Genomic DNA, 23872 nt, shown 5'->3' with positions numbered 1-23872 from the left:
AAACGACCCTTTGAAAGCGGAGGTTATGCTGACAGAACACTGGGTATATAGTCAGCGAGACAAAACCTCATAATAGGTAGAGTCATGTCAGCGAGACAAAACCTCACAATAGGCAGAGTCATGTGGGTGACTATATAACTTCCAATAAAAAAAACCTAGCAAACAAATTTATCATTCTTCCCCTCATGACAAGCACCTATATGATTATGACTTCCAGTGTGAAGAGTTTTGAGGAAAAGATGATTTAACCTACTACATCGCTATAATGATAAGCATTCCTATGACTATATATATGACTTCAACAGACCTGCTTAGTTTTTTAAACATTATTTACCATTTTCATCCCTGATGACAAGTTTTGGTAAGACTATGATTTCCACAGACAGAGAGTTTTTGTGAAAAAGATTAAATAATTACCATTGGGTCCTTCCTCGCCCATCGAGGCCCGATTAGCGATACTGGCAAGCTCTTCATTGATGTTGATTCCAGTCTGTTCTTCATCCCAACAGCGGAATCCTGTAAATAAAGCAATAAGGCAGTCAGTTTTTGTAAATAAAACAATAAGGCTGTCAGTTTTTGTAAATATGACTTAATTTTCTTTTTAGCTTTTAAGTAAGTACTCATTATATTTCCATATTGAATTTCTGTTCGACCTTATTAACTCTAATATTCCATATAAGTCCCAGAATCTTTGGAAGAAAAATATTTGAATTGTTTGTTCCCGTGGGTAGGTATTGTTAACGATGATTCGTGCTTATGAATGCTATAGCATTTTTTTTCAGAGATAGCGCCGTAATTTAATGTGCACAAATGTATGACTTTTTCAATCAATATACTTACTCTTGAGAGCGGATAAATCGGAAATATGCAAATATGGAGTCGTTTTAATAATTATCAATTATAGACTTCAACAAAGGTCCTTAATTTCTATATTAGATATGTAAGTTTCTTTGACAAATGTCAAAAGAATTATACGATTTATATATTAGTTAAAAGAACGATGGCAACAGGACGTCACCCTGAGGAACTCAACGTAAGGGTTATGAAGTCAAAGAACGTATATTTACTCAATGTTTCTAAAAACGGAAACACCGAATTAATATGTTATATACTGAATGACACACGACCATGTATTAGCCAAGGAAAATAGTGGAAAATCAGAGTGTATCTAATATTATAGAGAAAGTATTCAAATTATTGTTTTCATATAAGTTGAAACGAGAAAATTGTTTCACAAAACTATCAAAGATATACACATCCATTGCTATAGGTAAACGTTACAATAGAACTTTTCAGAAATACAAATGTAAAGGAGTTTAATATCCTGTAGGTAAATGTGTATAAGTGCAACTACTCTAAGACAATCATTGATGTAATGATAATCTCCATTCTTCACTGCGTAAGTGCAGTGTCCTGTATGTACATATGCCAATTATATTTGCATCATATTCAAAATTTCAAATATTTGTGCAAATGAGTTGTAAAACTTAATGCAATAAATAATTTGAATTTGAATTTTATATGATTCGTAATGTTATAAGAACCACTTTAAAAATAAGTTTGTATCTATGAATAGGTTCCCTTTATATACAAACCAACATCTAATTAACATAAAAATAAGCATATGAAATGTCAAGTCTTTGGACTAACTATACTATTCAAACACCTTATATGACCTTTGATCTCAATGCAATCACTGCTGCAGCAAAAGTTATATTTAAACACTTAGGAATCTAAATACATGAATTTCAAATTCCAAATTCACCTGATGTTTTGAATGACTCAACATTGACTCATTCATTAATGAGAGCGGATTGGAAATCGTACTTAGGGAAGCAATATATTTGCTGTGTATATATACATACACATAACATATGTGGTTTATGTGGTTTTCGACCAATGTTGACACAAATCAAGTCTTCATATATGCAATGGCATGAATCAAGACTGCTGCCTTAACATTCAATTTTTTGCGGTCCATTCATTTTAACCCAGAGATGTGACTTAGCAGTTTATACAAGTTGTAAATAATATGACCTTCCATTCCCCTACAATTAAATTTACACACAATATTTTGGCGGATAAACGTCTTTGAGAATTACAACTTAAAACCTGTCTATAAAGACCACCCAAGGGAGAGAGGGAAATGGTCTTTATAGCCAAGTCAAATTGTGATGAAGTTGGTCAGTTAGGACCCTAGAAGAAGTGGTTTTATTAAGCAGGTGATTTTTATACAGAGGTGGTCATTCAGGTAGGTTTTTACTGTAAATACAATATCGCACCTTTAATTGCAATCATGACAGGGTGAGATCAAATAGACATCAAGTTAACAATTTGATTATGTGCCCATCTGCGGGCTTCCTTTTTATGGCAAATATATAAAATACGAGTCTGCAAGCTTTTTTTTTTAGATGTTGGTCAACAGCCAATATGTAGGTCACACTGACTTTTTGTAGGTTAATCGATAAGATTAATTTCCTATTAACAGCCAGGGTAATTTAAGGACTGCCTACCGATGCGGTATAAGTGTGCCTGTGTGAGGTTTGTGCATGTTTTGGGAGACTGCAGTATGTTTTTGCTGTGACCTGTGAGTTAACATTTGACACACTGACCTTAATGTACCAATAACCAAAGTTTCAGTGACTTCACTCATTCAACCCTGAAGACACATCTAGGCTCTTCTAAATCAAAGACAAGACTAGTCCATTATGAAATTTTAGGGATCATGATAGAAATAGAGCTGGAAGAAGACAATGTGGAAAAGGAAGAAATAAGGAAAGGAAGGATGGAAGAATCAGACAAATACAAATTGTAGCCTTCCTGGGGCAGGGCTCCACTAACATGTTAGCTAAGCTTTGACAAAGTCATATACTAGAAAATAAGATATCTGTCAAAATTCATTTATATAAATGTCTATATTTAAGAGCATATATGAACAGCTTCATTGGCAACTTAAACCCTATAGAAATGCAACTTGGCAAAATAACTTGTAAGGAATAACCAGAGAATCATCTAAATATCTGGTGCCTTATACATATATGTTGAAGCAGTGTTTTGTGGAACAAAAATTCAATTTATCGCCCAGGTCATGTTATGCAACACTATCGCTGAAACACATCCGTTTTCAGCCCGACCATTTGTCTGCTGAATCAATAAGGATGTCACTAGATTGCTGGTGACCGAGTCTTTATTGGAAAATATTCATGTATTTTGGTGATAATCGATAAAAAGCGGGACTTCTTGACTTTATCTACAACTTTTTACAACACTTGGAAGGTTTTTATAACGTGGCGTCTCCGCAACAAATTTGTGTCATTATATATATATGCCAACAGGCACTCATCATCTCCCCCAGTGAGCGAACATTTTACGATTTTCTCTCAGTACACCAATAACTGCAAGCGACACCATGCCGGGTGCTAAATAAATCAATCTTTCTGTATTCCCATTCTGTATGCAATTCTAGTTATTATTTATCATAACTTTTACAACTGCCTATACCACAGTTTAGATTAGGACGGAAACATTGAGGCTAATGTAACTAACAACTTCTATCGGGTCATCAGACATGCAATACCATGGAGACATATTGTATAAATTACTCGCATCTGTGTAATTAGTCTAGCCTAATTGATATTATTCAATAATGCACCGAAATTTATTATGCATGCAGCGAATTATCCTTACACAATTTATTACTGCACCCTCGTTACATTATTTGGCAAAATGAAACATTGAGATAGCTTTCTTAATTCAATTTGTCTTCTCTTACACAGAATTTATCTCCTAGCCTTATGTAAGCATGCCTATACCACAGAGGGCTAGATACCAGAAATGATTACATCTTATATGTCTTAAGATAATTAATAGAACAGATTTCGTTGGTATATTCAGTCAAACCTGTCTATAGAAACTTACCAATTAAAGGACAAAGAAATAATGATCTTCATAGCCAAGTGGTTTTTATACACAGGTCAAATTGTGTTGAAATTGGTCATTTGGGGGCCCGAAAAAATGGTCTTATTAAACAGGTGATCTTTATACAGAGGTGGTCGCAAAAGGCAGGTTTAACTGTACAAAATAACACTTTATTTCTTTTCACTAAATGTGGATTGGGTCACATAATGCCATATGGCAAAGAAAGTTAATGAATTGGAATTGAAATTTCAGGAATAAACAAAAACCTCCAAAACGTGGTCCTAACAACCAGGTGGTCTTAATACAGAGGTATATAGCTTAAGGAAATAATTAGTTTTTCTTTTTGCTACATGTGGATTGGGGTAAAGTCATAACTTGGCAAAACTTGAAATATTTTCAATTTGGAATGTACTAAATTATTACACTGGCAAAGCCCTTCAAAATTGATCTATATAATATGTAAAGAAAATCTAAATCTACAACGACAGTTTTATAACATTGAGTTGCTTGTTGAATTAAATTTGTTTGTAATAGATTGTAAGAATGACAGACTAGACATTGACAACCTGCCTATCTAGGGTCTGACTCACAGTAAACAAACGCCAGTCGATTATATCATCTTTTCTACACGTCTGAGCCGAGATTTTTCTGTAAGGTCTATTAACATGTACACTTAGTTGTAGAGCAGGAAACCAAGAGTAAATTTAAACCTAAAATCCTGTAGTGTTTCCCATTCAGCTGTAAGTACAGGTTTCATTAAACAAGTATGGTTCATATTTGTTTGATACAGTTAAGTGGGAAAGGCCAAACGATTTGGTTGGAGAGCTCCGACATATGAGTAATATATAGGTTAAATCTATAATTACTCAGACCACCGAAAATATCTCTGACCATGCAGAATATCGTGGAGATTAAGTAAGGAGGAAAATATAGAACTATTCAATCTAAAAAAAATGAAAAGAAATCATGAAATATTTGAATTTTATCATCTTACTCGTAATGAAAATTCAACCTTGGTAATAAAACCAAGGATTTGTTTACCTTTTATAAAAGGGGAAAAACAATTGAAGTGCGAGTCCTCAACTGTTATTCTTCCGGAAGGGAATGGGCCAGATGACTAAAAGTCAAAGGTGAATTTGTGAAATAAGAAGAGTTACTTGTCACAGCTAAATTCCTATAATTTATGTACACACTAAAGTTTGTGTAATGTGTCTGCTGTACATAGTGCAACAACCCTAAAATATCTTTTAAGTAAGTTTTCAATAATCATCAGATGAAAGATGCAAAACTTGAAGCACTGTTAATACATCTTTTTGTAAGTTAGACCTGCATTTAAATTCATCAATGTAATATCTAGATAACCTTAATGGGGTTCACCAGCAGCACTTCTCCAAATCTATTTCTTTGTTAATTGTTTGAGCTTGATTAAGGTTTACAACTTATTTACCAGCTTTGGTCATTTTAATAGCATGGCAGGTCTTTCTTATGGAGGAAAGTCAGAGTACCAGAGAAAAACCATCAACCAATAATAACTACATGTACTTGTTCTCTAGACCTGGCTTCACAAGAGTTTCAAACCCACATCCTTATCTGGCTGCAAGTCACATCAGGATAACAAGGTTAAATTGAATAGTCAGGCAAAGAAAACCAGTCTAAATGCGTTCATTGGCCTTCCAAAAGTTCTCACATATTAATACGACGGCCAAGTTCTGCTTACGTTTCCAAGTTCTGACCATTAAAGTAAAGGAAAGTTGAAAGCATTGAAAGCGAGGCTGCGTGTAAATGTAACCACGGACATAGTCAGCCGGGAGGACGTTTTAGGATTCCTATACTTTAAATTAATTTCTTCGTACGCAGACAGATTTTGACGAGAGATTTCATTTTTCTATTTCATAAGAAATTATACTGGATACATTCACACCATTTTTACTGACTTTAGCCATCCTTGCCCGACTGTTCACTTTAATTGGCAGATATACTTCTGGTGACAGCCTTCGACTTTTCCTCAAATCTTACATGTATATATATGTATATATATATATTAACTGAATCCTTTTATGTAGTTTTTATATTTCCTGAGTATCGATTTCATTTATTCACCATAGCTATACCAGAAATGATACAACTGACCTTCACTAGAGGTAATACAATATGACCTACTCTACTTATATGCTGAATGCTCATCTTAACAACGTACTGAAATTCAAGTAATTTAAACAAAATTCCATCATGCTAAGTTGAAACATCAGATGTGTAGGTGCTTATGACTTCTAGAGACATAATTTTCAAATATCCCTTATTAAATATTATATAAGAGTTTATGTGATGTAACAATTCAAACTACATGTTAAGTTAAGAAGCAGTCAACCCACGCAAAGTTATTGCTGTTATTCCCAGAAATGAATATATTTACCAAACTGCAATCTCGTAGTTTATTTAAACAAATTCATTTCATTTTCAAACATGAATACATTTAATGCCATGTAATAGGTTTTACCAAGGACATGTTTTACCAATTAACTCACTCTATCACCCCTAAAGACTTGTTTGAACTCTTCCAATTCAAAATCTGGAACAGTTCATTTTGAATGTTCAGGGGTGAATGAGTTGAAAACTGAAATATACCAGTGATGTAACAGTGAATCTAAAGTATATCTATATACATTAATATACAATGATTACAATACAAGCTAGGAAATGAAGGACCTCAATGCCCCTGCTAAGCATTGAAATTCAGATGGGGCATAAAAATGGGGGTGGAGAGGGTTGAGGAGGAGTCAAAAAATATCTCTAGACCTAATTCACTTGAGTGATAAATCTTTAAGAAAGTTCTAAGATCATGCCATACTCTTCCAATCTTGACAGGATATGCAAAATTTCAGGAAGTACTCCAATTGCAAGATTGCAAGAGTCATTGTTTTTGAGGAATACATTTGTTTGTGAAAGTACACAAAGATTGATCATATGGAAGGTGATTCCTATTCACAAAATCTTGGGAATTGTATCGTCAGAGCAAGTTCTACTATAATGCGAACTGATGGCACTAAATCCAACACATAACACAGAGATAACACAATGATAATGTTTCCCTAGACATTTTGACATCACCTTCCTTGCTTAGTACTATATTGATTCTGTCTTTATTCTCTTGCTCTCCTGTTAAACAGACGACAGAAAAAGAAAGTAAAGTTTTAAAGTGGTTTTATTTTTAATCTAAGGGGAATCCTGCTGATGTAATTTGGGTGTTGCGTTACAGAGTGCAGACTTTCAGGAATTCAATGAATGTATCTCTATTGCTGCGTAGAATATCTGCTCATCATTGATCAACAGCCAAGTTTTGCTGGTAATAAACGGTCCACAACCTCTACATTGTTAATCTCCTGGTGCTTACACCGAAATTCTACAACTGGGGACTCGCAATAGTCTACATACCAACTATGTATATACGATACTATAGAACTACAATTCACTGGTGACTCGATATGATATACTGACACTATGTCCAGAAAGACCGTTGGCTATCTGATTTCGTATAAAAGTGTCACAATGACTTTGTTCAAGATCTTGTCTTCATTTTGGAATATGGACAAGCACTATTTTGAATGGAGGAACAGAACACAAGTTGACATTCTTGGTGTGAGATCTTGAACAGAACAGAACACAAGTTGACATTCTAGGTGAATAGAACAGAACACAAGTTGACATTCTTGGCATGGCATCTTGAACAGAACAGAACACAAGTTGACATTCTTGGCATGACATCTTGAACAGAACAGAACACAAGTTGACATTCTTGGTGTGAGATCTTGAACAGAACAGAACACAAGTTCATATTCTTGGCACGAGATCTTGAACAGAACAGAACATAAGTTCATATTCTTGGTGTGAATCTTGAACAGAACAGAACATTAGTTGACATTTTTGGCATGACATCTTGAACAGAACAGAACATAAGTTGACATTTTTGGCATGACATCTTGAACAGAACAGAACACAAGTTCATATTCTTGGTGTGAGATCTTGAACAGAACAGAACACAAGTTCATATTCTTGGCATGAGATCTTGAACAGAACAGAACATAAGTTCATATTCATGGTGTGAAATCTTGAACAAAATCTACAAGGAAGTGTGAAGAGGACAATACATATGTTATGAATTTGTCATTCGAAACATGTTGCAAAACATACAAGAAAAGGATATCTTAACTATACCACCATAAGCCAGAATCTGGTAATCCTATTGGTTAACACAATGTCACATGATATAAATAGTACAATTGTATTTGGTTAGTTAAATCAAGCATTTAGTTAGTAGAACTTTGTATTTGGTTACCACAAAAGAGTTCTTGTTCCTAAAATTGTCCCTAGCAATGAGATATTGGATAAGTAGCGGCGCTTCAGGTCTAAAAGAAACTTTTATCTACAAGCTTGACTTTGTCTGAACTGATACATGTTGCTTTCAGACAAAATATTTTTTCTGTATTAAGTCATTGAGGAACAGTGTAACTAATAGAACTGAGATCTCAAAGAAACGCAAAGATATTGACAAAATGTCTACATTTGGGGCCCACAGCTGACTCCGGTTCATATTACACTTAATCTACATCCATACTCAGGGAACCGAAGTTCAATAGATACAATCGCAACTTGATGGACTGACAACTTTCAGCCTCAGATGACTTTGCCATATCATTTACAATCAAATTATGCTGCATCTTTCAGTCGATAAACCTTTGCCATATATCATTAACATGATGTGATGTTGGTTCTAAGTCCGTAAATGTCATTCAAATCCCTCCCAGCGTAATCCTATATGCATTAATGCACATTTTATGCTAGGAGACTACTATGCTAATGAAGTGTTTGCATGCTCGATGTTTAGTGCCAATTTTACAAAAAACTATTACCAGTATTAGGACATTTTTTTTTGCCTCTAGGATAATTCAAATCATTCCAGTAAACCTTTGGGCAGTCTGCTTTTCTGATTGAGATGGCAGTCATTGTCTACGTTACTTGCGGCTCCGTGACCAGTATTACAGTCTGTATGACTAAACCTCTAAACAACTACTATAACTCATTCACCCCTAAAATTTCATAATGGACTGGTCCAGTATTTGATTGTGAAGAGTCTAAATGTGTCTTCAGGGGTGAACCAGAAATGGACCCAATATGTTGCTAACAGTACACCGGTGGACAATAAATAAAATTTTCCATGCAAATGCATACATCGTAAAGCTGCAGTATTGTCCATTTAATATAGATATGTATGTACTATCAGTAGGAGTCAAGAGATGAAATGACCATGTGTCACCTCCGTTGAATTATACATTAGACCTTTCCCACTTCCACGGGTCCCAGACATGCCTCTTAAAAGCCTGCACATAAAAAAGAAGTATTTTCGTCTGCAAACGTGCACGCACATGCATTTAGAAATGCAGATGTCTGGAATAATTTGTGGTATTTGATTCCTCAAAGACAGTCTGATGGAATTATGTGATGAGTATGGTAGATGTGTCAGGTTTATTTGACACTAGTAACCATATAATGTATACAAGTGAAGTCCATATAGTAGTAACCCTATAATGTATACAAGTTAAGTCCATATAGCAGTAACCCTATAATGTATACAAGTGAAGTCCATATAGCAGTAACCCTATAATGTATACAAGTGAAGTCCATATAGCAGTAACCCTATAATGTATACAAGTGAAGTCCATATAGCAGTAACCCTATAATGTATACAAGTTAAGTCCATATAGCAGTAACCCTATAATGTATACAAGTGAAGTCCATATAGCAGTAACCCTATAATGTATACAAGTGAAGTCCATACAACAGTTACCCTATAATGTATACAAGTGAAGTCCATATAGCAGTAACCCTATAATGTATACAAGTGAAGTCCATATAGCAGTAACCCTATAATGTATACAAGTGAAGTCCATACAACAGTTACCCTATAATGTATACAAGTGAAGTCCATATAGTAGTAACCCTATAATGTATACAAGTTAAGTCCATATAGCAGTAACCCTATAATGTATACAAGTGAAGTCCATATAGTAGTAACCCTATAATGTATACAAGTGAAGTCCATACAGCAGTAACCCTATAATGTATACAAGTTAAGTCCATATAGCAGTAACCCTATAATGTATACAAGTGAAGTCCATATACCATAAGTATAAACCTATATATGTATACAAGTGAAGTCCATACAGCAGTAACCCTATAATGTATACAAGTGAAGTCCAATATAGCAGTAACCCTATAATGTATACAAGTGAAGTCCATACAACAGTAACCCTATAATGTATACAAGTGAAGTCCATATAGTAGTAACCCTATAATGTATACAAGTTAAGTCCATATAGCAGTAACCCTATAATGTATACAAGTGAAGTCCATACAGCAGTAACCCTATAATGTATACAAGTGAAGTCCATATAGCAGTAACCCTATAATGTATACAAGTGAAGTCCATATAGCAGTAACCCTATAATGTATACAAGTGAAGTCCATATAGCAGTAACCCTATAATGTATACAAGTGAAGTCCATATAGCAGTAACCCTATAATGTATACAAGTGAAGTCCATACAGCAGTAACCCTATAATGTATACAAGTGAAGTCCATATAGCAGTAACCCTATAATGTATACAAGTGAAGTCCATACAGCAGTAACCCTATAATGTATACAAGTGAAGTCCATATAACAGTAACCCTATAATGTATACAAGTGAAGTCCATACAGCAGTAACCCTATAATGTATACAAGTGAAGTCCATACAGCAGTAACCCTATAATGTATACAAGTGAAGTCCATATAGCAGTAACCCTATAATGTATACAAGTGAAGTCCATATAGCAGTAACCCTATAATGTATACAAGTGAAGTCCATATAGCAGTAACCCTATAATGTATACAAGTGAAGTCCATACAGCAGTAACCCTATAATGTATACAAGTGAAGTCCATATATAGTAGTAACCCTATAATGTATACAAGTTAAGTCCATATAGCAGTAACCCTATAATGTATACAAGTGAAGTCCATATAGCAGTAACCCTATAATGTATACAAGTGAAGTCCATATAGCAGTAACCCTATAATGTATACAAGTGAAGTCCATATAGTAGTAACCCTATAATGTATACAAGTGAAGTCCATATAGCAGTAACCCTATAATGTATACAAGTGAAGTCCATATAGCAGTAACCCTATAATGTATACAAGTGAAGTCCATATAGTAGTAACCCTATAATGTATACAAGTGAAGTCCATATAGCAGTAACCCTATAATGTATACAAGTGAAGTCCATATAGCAGTAACCCTATAATGTATACAAGTGAAGTCCATATAACAGTAACCCTATAATGTATACAAGTGAAGAGTCCATATAGCAGTAACCCTATAATGTATACAAGTGAAGTCCCAGTAACCCTATAATGTAAAGTCCATATAGCAGTAACCCTATAATGTATACAAGTGAAGTCCATATAGCAGTAACCCTATAATGTATACAAGTGAAGTCCATATAGCAGTAACCCTAGTAATGTATACAAGTAATGTAATGTATACAAGTGAAGTCCATATAGCAGTAACCCTATAATGTATACAAGTGAAGTCCATATAGCAGTAACCCTATAATGTATACAAGTGAAGTCCATATAGCAGTAACCCTATAATGTATACAAGTGAAGTCCATATAGCAGTAACCCTATAATGTATACAAATGAAGTCCATATAGCATCTAATTCAAAATGTAACATATTCAACATTAATATTAGGGTCAAGGCACAGTCTAGACACCAAATGTAATACATACCATAATATTAGGGTATTCGTCTGAAGAGCTACAATCATCAGTAAACATTAATTTAATGTATATACAAGTGTACGAGTCTACAGATGAGATGTAACATATTTAATATAGGTAATAAATTCAGTACATTTGTGAAGTCAGTAGATTGAAACATATTTATATTAGGGTACTGAATGTCCAATGAGATGTAACATATGAATTAATATAGGGTAATGTCTGTGTAGATGTAATAATATTTAATCCAATTAGGAGTACGTATGTGTCAGGAGATGAAAAACAATTTGTACTATATAGGGACAAATCATTACAATATTTTTTCATTGACAACATAAATTATATTCCAGTGTAAACACCAGATTGGTCATATGAAGGTCACTATAATGCCACATGTGGAATATCAATTTTACCAATAATAAATGTGGAAGGTCAGTCTGGGGTCAGTCTGGGGTGACTTGTCTATAAAGGTAATTGCATGAGTATATTAAAGATGCTCCAGTATTGACAGAGAATAAATGATACTCATCATTTGAACAATAATTGGTGTTTACTCATGTACATGTATGTCTAATTAACACAAAAATTATATAAAAATAACTTGTTTTGCTCTTGGTAGATGTGCAATCATTACTTCACTCCATACAGGGCATTTTTTCAGGATGCAATTAATTATTGTTAATATTTTATCTTAAAGTAAAACAAGAAGCTCAAAACTGTCAATGGTGGTAAAAGTGTAAAAGTAACTAATTCGTCTGCTCCTGTTTTTTGAGAAATAATCCCACTTGTCAGCGATGTAGCATATTTAATATTAGGGTACGACTGTGAGGAGATGTAGCATATTTAATATTAGGGTACGTCTGTGAGGAGATGTAGCATATTTAATATTAGGGTACGTCTGTGAGGAGATGTAACATATTTAATATTAGGGTACGTCTGTGAGGAGATGTAACATATTTAATATTAGGGTACGTCTGTGAGGAGATGTAGCATATTTAATATTAGGGTACGTCTGTGAGGAGATGTAACATATTTAATATTAGGGTACGTCTGTGAGGAGATGTAACATATTTAATATTAGGGTACGTCTGTGAGGAGATGTAACATATTTAATATTAGGGTAGTCTGTGAGGAATGTAACATATTTATATAGGGTCTGTGAAGATGAGATATTTAACATATTTAATTTAATATTAGGGTACGTCTGTGAGGAGATGTAACATATTTAATATTAGGGTACGTCTGTGAGGAGATGTAAATATTGTACATTTAGGGACGTCGGAGGAGAAAATATACATTTCATATTGACAACAGATGAATGTGTAACACCAGACCTGTTTAATAACTAAACAGCAGATGTCCAATAACGTTTGCTATTGTGCCAATAACCTTGTGTCATATTGATCAATAGGTAAGTAAGGATAAACAGCCATATAAATAACAACAATGTACTCATCAACAGTCGTACATAATGTAGGAGATACTCAATTGGATGACCACCCACCGCTGTGTTAATGGCTTGGAAGGAATTTTAAAGATCATGTAATTAGGAAACACAAAAGAAAGATACGATGCGCAGTATGCAAATAAAGTTAGGACACATCAGATGGGACACAGGAAGTGATAGACGAAGATGGGACACAGGAAGTCAGATGAAGATGGGACACAGGAAGGAAGATGGGACATGTAGACGAAGATGGGACACAGGAAGTGTACAAAGAAGATGGGACACAGGAAGTGTACAAAGAAGATGGGACACAGGAAGTGTACAAAGAAGATGGGACACAGGAAGTGTACAAAGAAGATGGGACACAGGAAGTGTACAAATGATGGGACACAGGAAGTGTACAAGAAGATGGGACACAGGAAGTGTACAAAGAAGATGGGACACAGGAAGTGTACAAAGAAGATGGGACACAGGAAGTGTACAAAGAAGATGGGACACAGGAAGTGTACAAAGAAGATGGGACACAGGAAGTGTACAAAGAAGATGGGACACAGGAAGTGTACAAAGAAGATGGGACACAGGAAGTGTACAAAGAAGATGGGACACAGGAAGTGTACAAAGAAGATGGGACACAGGAAGTGTACAAAGAAGATACACAGGAAGTGTACAGATGAAGATGGGACACAGGAAGTGTACAAAGAAGATGGGACACAGGAAGTGTACAGTGAATGTACAAGAAGATGGGACACAGGAAGTGTACAAAGAAGATGGGACACAGGAAGTGTACAAAGAAGATGGGACACAGGAAGTGTACAAAGAAGATGGGACACAGGAAGTGTACAAAGAAGATGGGACACAGGAAGTGTACAAAGAAGATGGGACACAGGAAGTGTACAAAGAAGATGGGACACAGGAAGTGTACAAATAGAAGATGGGACACAGGAAGTGTACAAAGAAGATGGGACACAGGAAGTGTACAAAGAAGATGGGACACAGGAAGTGTACAATGAAGATGGGACACAGGAAGTGTACATATGAAGATGGGACACAGGAAGTGTACAAATGAAGATGGGACACAGGAAGTGTACAAAGAAGATGGGACACAGGAAGTGTACAAAGAAGATGGGACACAGGAAGTGTACAAAGAAGATGGGACACAGGAAGTGTACAAAGAAGATGGGACACAGGAAGTGTACATATGAAGATGGGACACAGGAAGTGTACAAATGAAGATGGGACACAGGAAGTGTACAAAGAAGATGGGACACAGGAAGTGTACAAAGAAGATGGGACACAGGAAGTGTACAAAGAAGATGGGACACAGGAAGTGTACATATGAAGATGGGACACAGGAAGTGTACATATGAAAATGGAACACAGGAAGTGTACATATGAAGATGGGACACAGGAAGTGTACATATGAAGATGGGACACAGGAAGTGTACAAAGAAGATGGGACACAGGAAGTGTACAAAGAAGATGGGACACAGGAAGTGTACAAAGAAGATGGGACACAGGAAGTGTACAAAGAAGATGGGACACAGGAAGTGTACAAAGAAGATGGGACACAGGAAGTGTACAAAGAAGATGGGACACAGGAAGTGTACAAAGAAGATGGGACACAGGAAGTGTACAATGAAGATGGGACACAGGAAGTGTACATAGAAGATGGGACACAGGAAGTGTACAAAGAAGATGGGACACAGGAAGTGTACAAATGAAGATGGGACACAGGAAGTGTACAAAGAAGATGGGACACAGGAAGTGTACAAAGAAGATGGGACACAGGAAGTGTACAAAGAAGATGGGACACAGGAAGTGTACAAAGAAGATGGGACACAGGAAGTGTACATATGAAGATGGGACACAGGAAGTGTACAAAGAAGATGGGACACAGGAAGTGTACATATGAAGATGGGACACAGGAAGTGTACATATGAAAATGGAACACAGGAAGTGTACATATGAAGATGGGACACAGGAAGTGTACAAAGAAGATGGGACACAGGAAGTGTACAAAGAAGATGGGACACAGGAAGTGTACATAGAAGATGGGACACAGGAAGTGTACAAATGAAGATGGGACACAGGAAGTGTACAAAGAAGATGGGACACAGGAAGTGTACATAGAAGATGGGACACAGGAAGTGTACAAATGAAGATGGGACACAGGAAGTGTACAATGAAGATGGGACACAGGAAGTGTACAAAGAAGATGGGACACAGGAAGTGTACAAAGAAGATGGGACACAGGAAGTGTACATATGAAGATGGGAACACAGGAAGTGTACATATGAAGATGGGACACAGGACAGAAAATGTACACAAGAGATACAGGAGTGTACAAGAGGAGTTACATATGAAGATGGGACACAGGAAGTGTACATATGGATGGGACACAGGAAGTGTACAGATGAAGATGGGACACAGGAAGTGTACATATGATGAAGATGGGACACAGGAAGTGTACATGTACAGATGAAGATGGGACACAGGAAGTGTACATATGAAGATGGGACACAGGAAGTGTACATATGATGAAGATGGGACACAGGAAGTGTACATATGAAATGGAACACAGGGACACAGGAAGTGTACATATGAAGATGGGACAGTACAGAAAATGTACACAGATGAAGATGTGATACAGGAGGTGTATAGATGAAGATAGGACACATGGGGGGGTTGGTTGTACAGATGAAGATGGGACACAGGAAGTGTACATATGAAGATGGGACACAGGAAGTGTACATACAGATGAAGATGGGACACAGGAAGTGTACAGATGAAGATGGGACACAGGAAGTGTACAGATGAAGATGGGACACAGGAAGTGTACATATGAAGATGGGACACAGGAAGTGTACATACAGATGAAGATGGGACACAGGAAGTGTACATACAGATGAAGATGGGACACAGGAAGTGTACAGATGAAGATGGGACACAGGAAGTGTACATATAGATGAAGATGGGACACAGGAAGTGTACAGATGAAGATGGGACACATGAAGTGTACAGATGCAGATGGGACACAGGAAGTGTACAGATGAAGATGGGACACCGGAAGTGTACAGATGGAGATGGGACACAGGAAGTGGACAGATGAAGATGGGACACAGGAAGGGTACTGATGAAGATGGGACACAGGAAGTGTACTGATGAAGATGGGACACAGGAAATGCACATACAGATGGAGATAAGACACAGGAAGTTCACAGATGAAGATGGGACACAAGAAGTGTACAGATGAAGATTGGACACAGAAAGTGTATAGATGAGGATGGGACACAGAAAATGCACATACAGATGGAGATGGGACACAGGAAGTGTACATACAGATGAAGATGGGACACAGGAAGTTCACAGATTAAGATTGGACACATGAAGTTCACAAATGAAGATGGGACACAGGAAGTGTACAGATGAAGATGGGACACAGGAAGTGTACAGATGAGGATGGGACACAGGAAGTGTACAGATGAAGATGTAATATATGAAGTATATAGATGAGCTTTGTAAACTATGAATAATAGTGCAAAAATACTGGACAAAGTAAGTGTACAGAGGGACAAGGGGATTTGACCTTGTTTCTATACACAAATGAAGAAAGGATTTGTACACAATTATTGTAGACTGAACACAAATCAATCTTAGGTCAAATTCTTAGAATTCCTCGCTGATCCCATCAGATGGTGAAGTAATGATCCAGCAGCTTTAGGCTGTAAACTGTGCCATAACATCTTATTTACCTGAGGTAGCCAGGTGACACTTTATTTACTTGTATTTCATTGCCAGGTATGTCAGGTTAGAGCTTGTGGGAGTGACTGTTATGCTACATAAGTCAAAGGTCAACAGAGCAAGAGACATCCATCTGACTTATTTAGGTTAAATCTGGTGAGAAATGATAGCAAACTCTTTCTCTACAGTGTATGATTTCATGAAAACACTATTTATTTCATTCAATTTTTTTAAAACTGATATTTTTTACAAAATTCATATCAAAATAATTTTGACCTTCAATGTCAATTACTGGTAACCAAAGCCAAAGTTGTAAATTTTGTATGAAAATATTTTTGTCATTTCTTATCTATATATATACAAATGTACCCTAATTTCTGTTCCCAACATTAAATGTCACCATCATAGCTCTACCATACATCATCTTACTGTATAGGACAGGAAATTATTAATATTACATTTTCAAACAAAAGATGTCATTTTGACCCAATTCTGAACATAAACAATCTTGGCTTATGTCACACATGAGGCCACTTTGACCTAATTCTGAGCATGAATGCTAAAGGCCTTAATCCCAAAGATAAGGTCACATCGACCAAATGCTTAGAATGAGAGCATGGATGGCCTCAAGCTTTTTCTATTAGTTGATCGCAAACCAAGCAAAAAAAGACATTCTCTACAAGTACAGGGATGACTATGCTAATATGCTAATCATGTGTAATTCATTACCCACTGTTAATGTAGTTCAACTTGTTCAAAGGAAGCGCCACAAACCCTTAATGATTCCAGCCGTCAAATGATCTCTATAAACTTCTATTAACTAATGACGTAGCCTGATAGAAAAGGGATAGAAATTATTAATGATGGAATGTTGAATGATTGTATGATATTAACAGACATGTTAACCCTACCGATTCTGGCGGAAGTCTACCGCTTTTGAGACTGATATTCCGCCTACCGCTTTAATATCCAAATATTCCGATTTCTGCAAAACATCGTCTTCATTTTTTTTTCTTCCGATTTCTGAATTTTTCATAGTCGGTTGGGGCTGCCATGGTGGCTTCAAAATGCATACCAGACGGAGTAGGCTGACTTGCTTCATAATTAAGTAAACAAAGGAGGTGTGAACACTCCCTGACCAACAACCCACTGGTGCTAATTAGCAGCCTGGGGCTAGTTCCACCTTGGCGGTGTCAGTTGTGTCTGAGTGTAACGATGTGTGTTACGTAGGCCTACCGTAAGGAAACAATCATCTGGCCTTTCAATAAATTTTGTGCTTAAAACTAGTAAGCATCATTTCAAAAACAAACACTACTTATAATTGAAATGATTTACTCACGTTTTTAATGTAAAATAGGCATACAGTGTCTGCTGAAAATCATAAACTTTGCAATCGTAATGGCCGCCATTTTGGAATGGGGTGATTCTAATAAAGGACTAAAAAAAAAGTTATTATTTTTTTCAGAGTGATAATTTCTCTAGAATATTGGTGTAAATTTGAGAAACAAATATTTGTATTTTTTCTTGCATAAATCAAAAGAAAATGAGTCCAGTATGTATTACAAAAAAAAAAAAAGTGAAAAAAAACCCAAAACAAATAGACAAAATGTATAATTAAAAAAGGTGATAAATAGCATTGAAATAAAAGTATACAATGTATTTATTGGCATTTTTCATCTTCTAAATTTAATGTAAGCCTTAATTAACATTTAAAAAATACAAAATGAGCCACCATGCAAGGCCTATGGTAATAATTAAAGTTAAATCATAATTTGTTAACAAAATATGTTTTTGTACTTGTTTTGCATATTATTGATATTTATACATCTCTGACGCGTCGCGAAAAATGCCGCGTGTAATGCTACCGCTTTGGAGTCAAAAATCTACCTCTTTTTGCACATGGAATGTTGAATGATTGTATGATATTAACCCAATTATTACCACCCTGTATCTATAAACCCAACGGGCAAAGTACACATGGAAATGGAAATGGGAAAAGAAAAGTACAGGCTACTGGTGTAACCTACTTCAAGTGTTAATACTTAGGAAGTATCAAAGAGTAAGTTTGGTCTACATCAAGGGGACTATACTCTGAGTTTCTGACCAAATAGAAGCGTCTAGCTGTTACTGGACACAGCAAAATGGAACAGCAACACTGTGTGCCTTCCGCTATGTCGTGGTGCAACATGGGGTATAAAATGCATGAGGGTCACATTCATTTTTTTTCTTCTTCTTCTTCTTCTTCTTTTTGCATAAATACCCTGCTAAGATCAAGAATTTGTTGTTAAATCGTCTGTAGGTGAACTTAATGTTAATGATTTTCAAATTTTTTTTTTTTTATTTGAATGTCTTTCTGTTTTGGGAGACTGAGGTACATTCATGTTGTGTCTCTTTTTAATATAGTGGGACTCTTGCCCCTTTTCATAGTAAATTATATCTCAAGCTTCAGTGAGATAGCACTATAAAAAGGGCAAGAATTCCACTTTCACAAGGAGACACAACACGGACATACCACAGTCTCTTAAAACATAGACATTTACAAACGCAACACACTGCATACAGGGAAGCTATCCTTAAATGACCCTTGCTGTTAATAGGACATTTAGCCCAAACAACCAACTGAAACAAGGTAATGATGAAAGAATGGATATCTGCTCCAAAGAAAATATAACTCTACATCACACAACAGACTCAGTGACTGGCCATGTAGATTTTACTTGTGGCACTTTGATTACGTTTGAACCCAGGCCATCACGAGTTCTTTGATGTAGCCCGACCAGAATGATTAATGTAATATGATAGAACTTATGGCATCAAAGTTGTCAAATCACATTAAGTTTGAATCAATCTCTACACCTATAGGCAATTGGATGTAACTGGTCGGCCTGGAAATTAGTTAGAAAGAGATGTATATGACATCTCTTTTCAGTACTGGTGACCCAGTCTTAAATATGTCTCCAATTAACTTGTGTAATTAGTTTAGACCTGTCTAATGAGGCGTGACACAGACTTGTGCTTTTTGACGTAAACTTTTCAGGTGAGCACTTCTCCCACCCTCCAGACAGAGATTTGCTGGCAGGCTTCATCATTCCAGGGCATATCCATCTAGATGAGTTCTACGGGGACGAAGCTTTTTTATATTGCACATCATCATAACTTTCATACCTTTCAGACTACAACATAAATCGTTGCAACCATACAAACATAGATAGTTGGAGTTCCATCATTTAATAATTTAGGTAAATTTCTTTTTATGGTTTAGGTCCTACTTTCAGCCAGATATATAAGGTTTAGAAAGTGGAAGAAAAATCTTTACCTTAATGTTCAATTTGTTCTGCTTTAATGAATAAGAACATAAATGTCATTTGGTATTTCATAGAAATGTTCAATAATTTCTGCAAGTCCTAGTCATAGACTGTGCTTTCCATGTGGGAAATTGGTCAAATTTTGAGCACCAGTATACAGTGAACCAGAGATAATTTGGACCCTGATATTCCAGAGAACTAACAATTAATCCAGACAGGGATACCAAGGAAGAGATTTGATTGTTATATAAGAAGACAGAATTCGGAACATGAAAATTTCAATCTAAATGGTTTGGGCTGGGGATGAAAAGGAGAGGATTATCAAGTATCCACTACATATCAGTACTGTTACAACTACAAAATTTGCCTTCATTCATAATCGAGGGAAAGGAATCTTAATGTTTTTCATTTCCTCCATTCCAATGCTTGATTATATCAGTGTAATTGGAAATCTGTAAAAGATAATACGATGCTTGATAATCCATCACTACACAAGTACAGGATGTCTGTATGCTCCAGACCCATTCTCTGTATATTTACTAAGTGTTATTTGCAGCGTTTCCTGAGCGATGCTGCGATTGTTTTAATTTATATCTGTAGCTTCGACTGCCGACATCCCATCTGAAACAACAACATGTGGCGCTGCCACAGTTCAGTTGAGCTGCACATTCCAAACATCAAAGGCTCTGTCACCTGATCACATTTTAATTTTTTTTTCTTTTCAAAGAATCACTTCTGATGCTGTAAGGTTTCTGGTTCTGGCACACAAATACCCAAGAAACATTGCCTTCACATTGGTTCATTCAGATTATACACTGATAAATGTAGCTTGTTGGAGTAGAGACATATGTTTTCATCGTCATCATTATTATTTTGCAATATAAACCTTAATGAAAGGACATATGCAATATGATCTGAAGCATCTTCCATTAATACTTTGTACACTTCAACTGACAAAGTTTAGAGAGTATATGCACTCAATGTAAATTGAAACACTTCTTGAAGCGCCAGCTAGAGGTGGTAGTGGCTTAGTGGTTAAAGTGTCAGCGACATTTTACCACTTGCAGTGTAAACCTCTGGCATGTGATTTTGAGACTACCCAGGAAAATTGCCCTTAACTTTCAGTACATTGGTCAGTTTTTTCCATAGAACTCTGGTTTTTCTTTACCGTAAAAACACGAAACATCCTTAAATGGCTGTTTTAAATAGGACACAAAAGTCTTAAAATCTCCTTCGTGGCAAGGCATAAAAACTTTCATCTGACAAATTTTATAAATTTTATAAAGGGTTTATGCATAGTCAGTATAGGTTGTTTTTTACCTCGGTCACAAAACTCTTGTACAAAAAAGTTGGTCATTCTTTATCTTTAGATCTCTGTCACAAAAGCTCTTGTCATAATTGAACAATATACTTTTGTAAAAAGCATTCTAAAATGCATGACATTTCGTCTTACGCTTGTTTTCTGGGAGTGACAGTTAAGATACAATCTGTGTGTTTATATACCTACAGACAACACCCCACAGGTCTAGAAAACAATATATATTTGTTCACACTTGTACTTTACCTGTCGACCTTGCAATAAATATGAGCATGCAGGGATAGGGCGGGAAGTGTTTGAACAAGAACCACAATAATGTCTTAAAATGTGACCTTGACATTGTTAGAAGTTGACCTTGTGTGAAACTGATTATATAGTGAATCGATATCAACATCCTTTGTCAATTTCTCTGTGGTGACTGATCTGTTGACTTATCAGCAGGTGTTAATTTCAGTCTAGGAAGAAATATGGTACACTTTGGTCATCCAGACAACTCAACAAATACAAAAACATATATAGGTATCCAAAGAAAGCAAATAAAATTATCATTGGAATTTTATCATCTCTTGAATTCTTTTAAAAGATTCAAATTCTTTCAAAGATTACAACTCTTTGCTTAGATAGTATGACATTCTAGTTTGAACTTTTTCAAGTTTGCATCTGTGCAGTGACAAGTTCTTGAAGGATGAAATGGCTGTATGGTGCAGTATCATTCCTTTTTCACTCTGTTCTGCAAGTTTCTTGTAAATTTTTGTACAATTGTTTGATACAATCTGACAAACAAATAAATAAAGCTCAATCAGGTTCGCTTTGAAGTCAGTGTGTCAGTACTTAAACTCATTTCCCCCGTATTTTTGTATTGGGATGCTCAAGTCCTTGATTTGGAAGAGTCTAAATATGTCTTCAGGGATGAATGTGTTAATATAGTAGCTGACAACAGGCTATACAACTGTCAGTCTTTCAGAATAAAGGATAAAGTGTGAGGGATGGAAGATTTGTCCAAATAAACCTTTTCTCTGTGTAAGAATTACATTCTAGACATACAATTTTTCTATAGATAATTAGATATCAAATCAACAGTACCAAATCTTGTCAGAACCAGAGGCAACAGTGCATGGCCAACTGGTTATAGTGGCTGACATTCTACCATCAGTCCTACAATCTCTGGGCTATGTTTCGGAGACCTTTGTTGATCAGTTACCAAGTAAATGTCAGGACTTTTTTCTTGGAACTCTGGCTTTCTTTTATCACCAAAACATGGCATATTCTTTTATAAATTACTTAAATGACAAAATCAGTTTGGGTCAATAAGAACATACCAGTTTAACAAGAGATCCCAGAGGGATCTTGGCGCCCACCAAAGAATGATCTATGTCTGACAATGGAAAGATGGATCTTTTCTCTACTTTTTAAACTTTTTCAAACATACTACACATAAAATTTGAGACAGATTGCTTCAGTACCTTTTGAGAAATAGCAGTAACAAACTTCAACTATCAAAATCCAAAATGGCTCCTTGGCGGCCATCTTGTCGATCAATCGGCCCCAAATCGCAATTTGCACAACTAGGGCCCTAGGGGAACCTACATGTGAAATTTGAGAATGATCCATTCAATACTTTCTGAGAAATAGCGATATCAAACTTTTAACTATCAAAATCCAAGATGGCTCCTTGGCGGCCATCTTGTTGATTAAATCGGTCCCAAATCATACTATGCACAACTAGGGCCCTAGGGGAACCTACCTGTGAAATTTGAGAAAGATCCATTCAATACTTTCTGAGAAACAGAGATAACAAACTTTGAATATCAAAATCCAAGATGGCTGCCTTGCAACAATCTTGTTGGCCGATCGGTCCCAAAACGCAATATGCACAACCAGGTCCCTAGGGGAACCTACATATGAATTTTGAGACAGATCCCTTCTGTACTTTCTGAGAAACAGTGATAACAAACTTTGATTATCAAAATTCAAGATGGCTGCCTGGCGGCCATCTTGTTGACCGATCGGTCCCAAAATGCAATATGCACAACAAGGTCCCTAGGGGAACCTACATATGAAATTTGAGACAGATCCCTTCATTGCTATCTGAGAAATAGCGATAACAAACTTTAACTATTAAAATCCAAGATGGCGGCCTTGCGGCCATCGATCCTGTTCACAGATTGGTCCAAAAATGCAATATGCATAACTAGGGCCCTTGGGGAACCTACATATTAAATTTGAGAAAGATCCCTTCAGCACTTTCTGAGAAATAGTGATAACAAATCTTAACTATCAAATTCAAGATGGCCGTCTGGCAACCATCTTGTTTTTTCGATCA

The 23872-nt window shown here is 36.1% G+C and overlaps 1 protein-coding gene across 2 annotated transcripts in view; it reads right to left on the bottom strand.

Annotated features, from left to right (window-relative positions):
• Nucleotides 1-23872, bottom strand: part of LOC138333137 (microtubule-associated protein futsch-like) — a 64262-nt gene that overhangs the window by 26194 nt on the left and 14196 nt on the right. For both annotated transcript variants that reach the window (XM_069281301.1, XM_069281302.1), the window contains exon 2: nt 418-516. In XM_069281301.1, coding sequence (XP_069137402.1) covers nt 418-516 — 99 coding nt within the window. The remainder of the gene's footprint in view (nt 1-417; nt 517-23872) is intronic.

Source organism: Argopecten irradians, chromosome 10 (assembly GCF_041381155.1).
Source record: "Argopecten irradians isolate NY chromosome 10, Ai_NY, whole genome shotgun sequence".
NCBI lineage: Eukaryota > Metazoa > Mollusca > Bivalvia > Pectinida > Pectinidae > Argopecten > Argopecten irradians.
The sequence above is the reverse complement of the archived record's forward strand: the minus strand, read 5'-3'. Positions and strand labels throughout refer to the sequence as shown.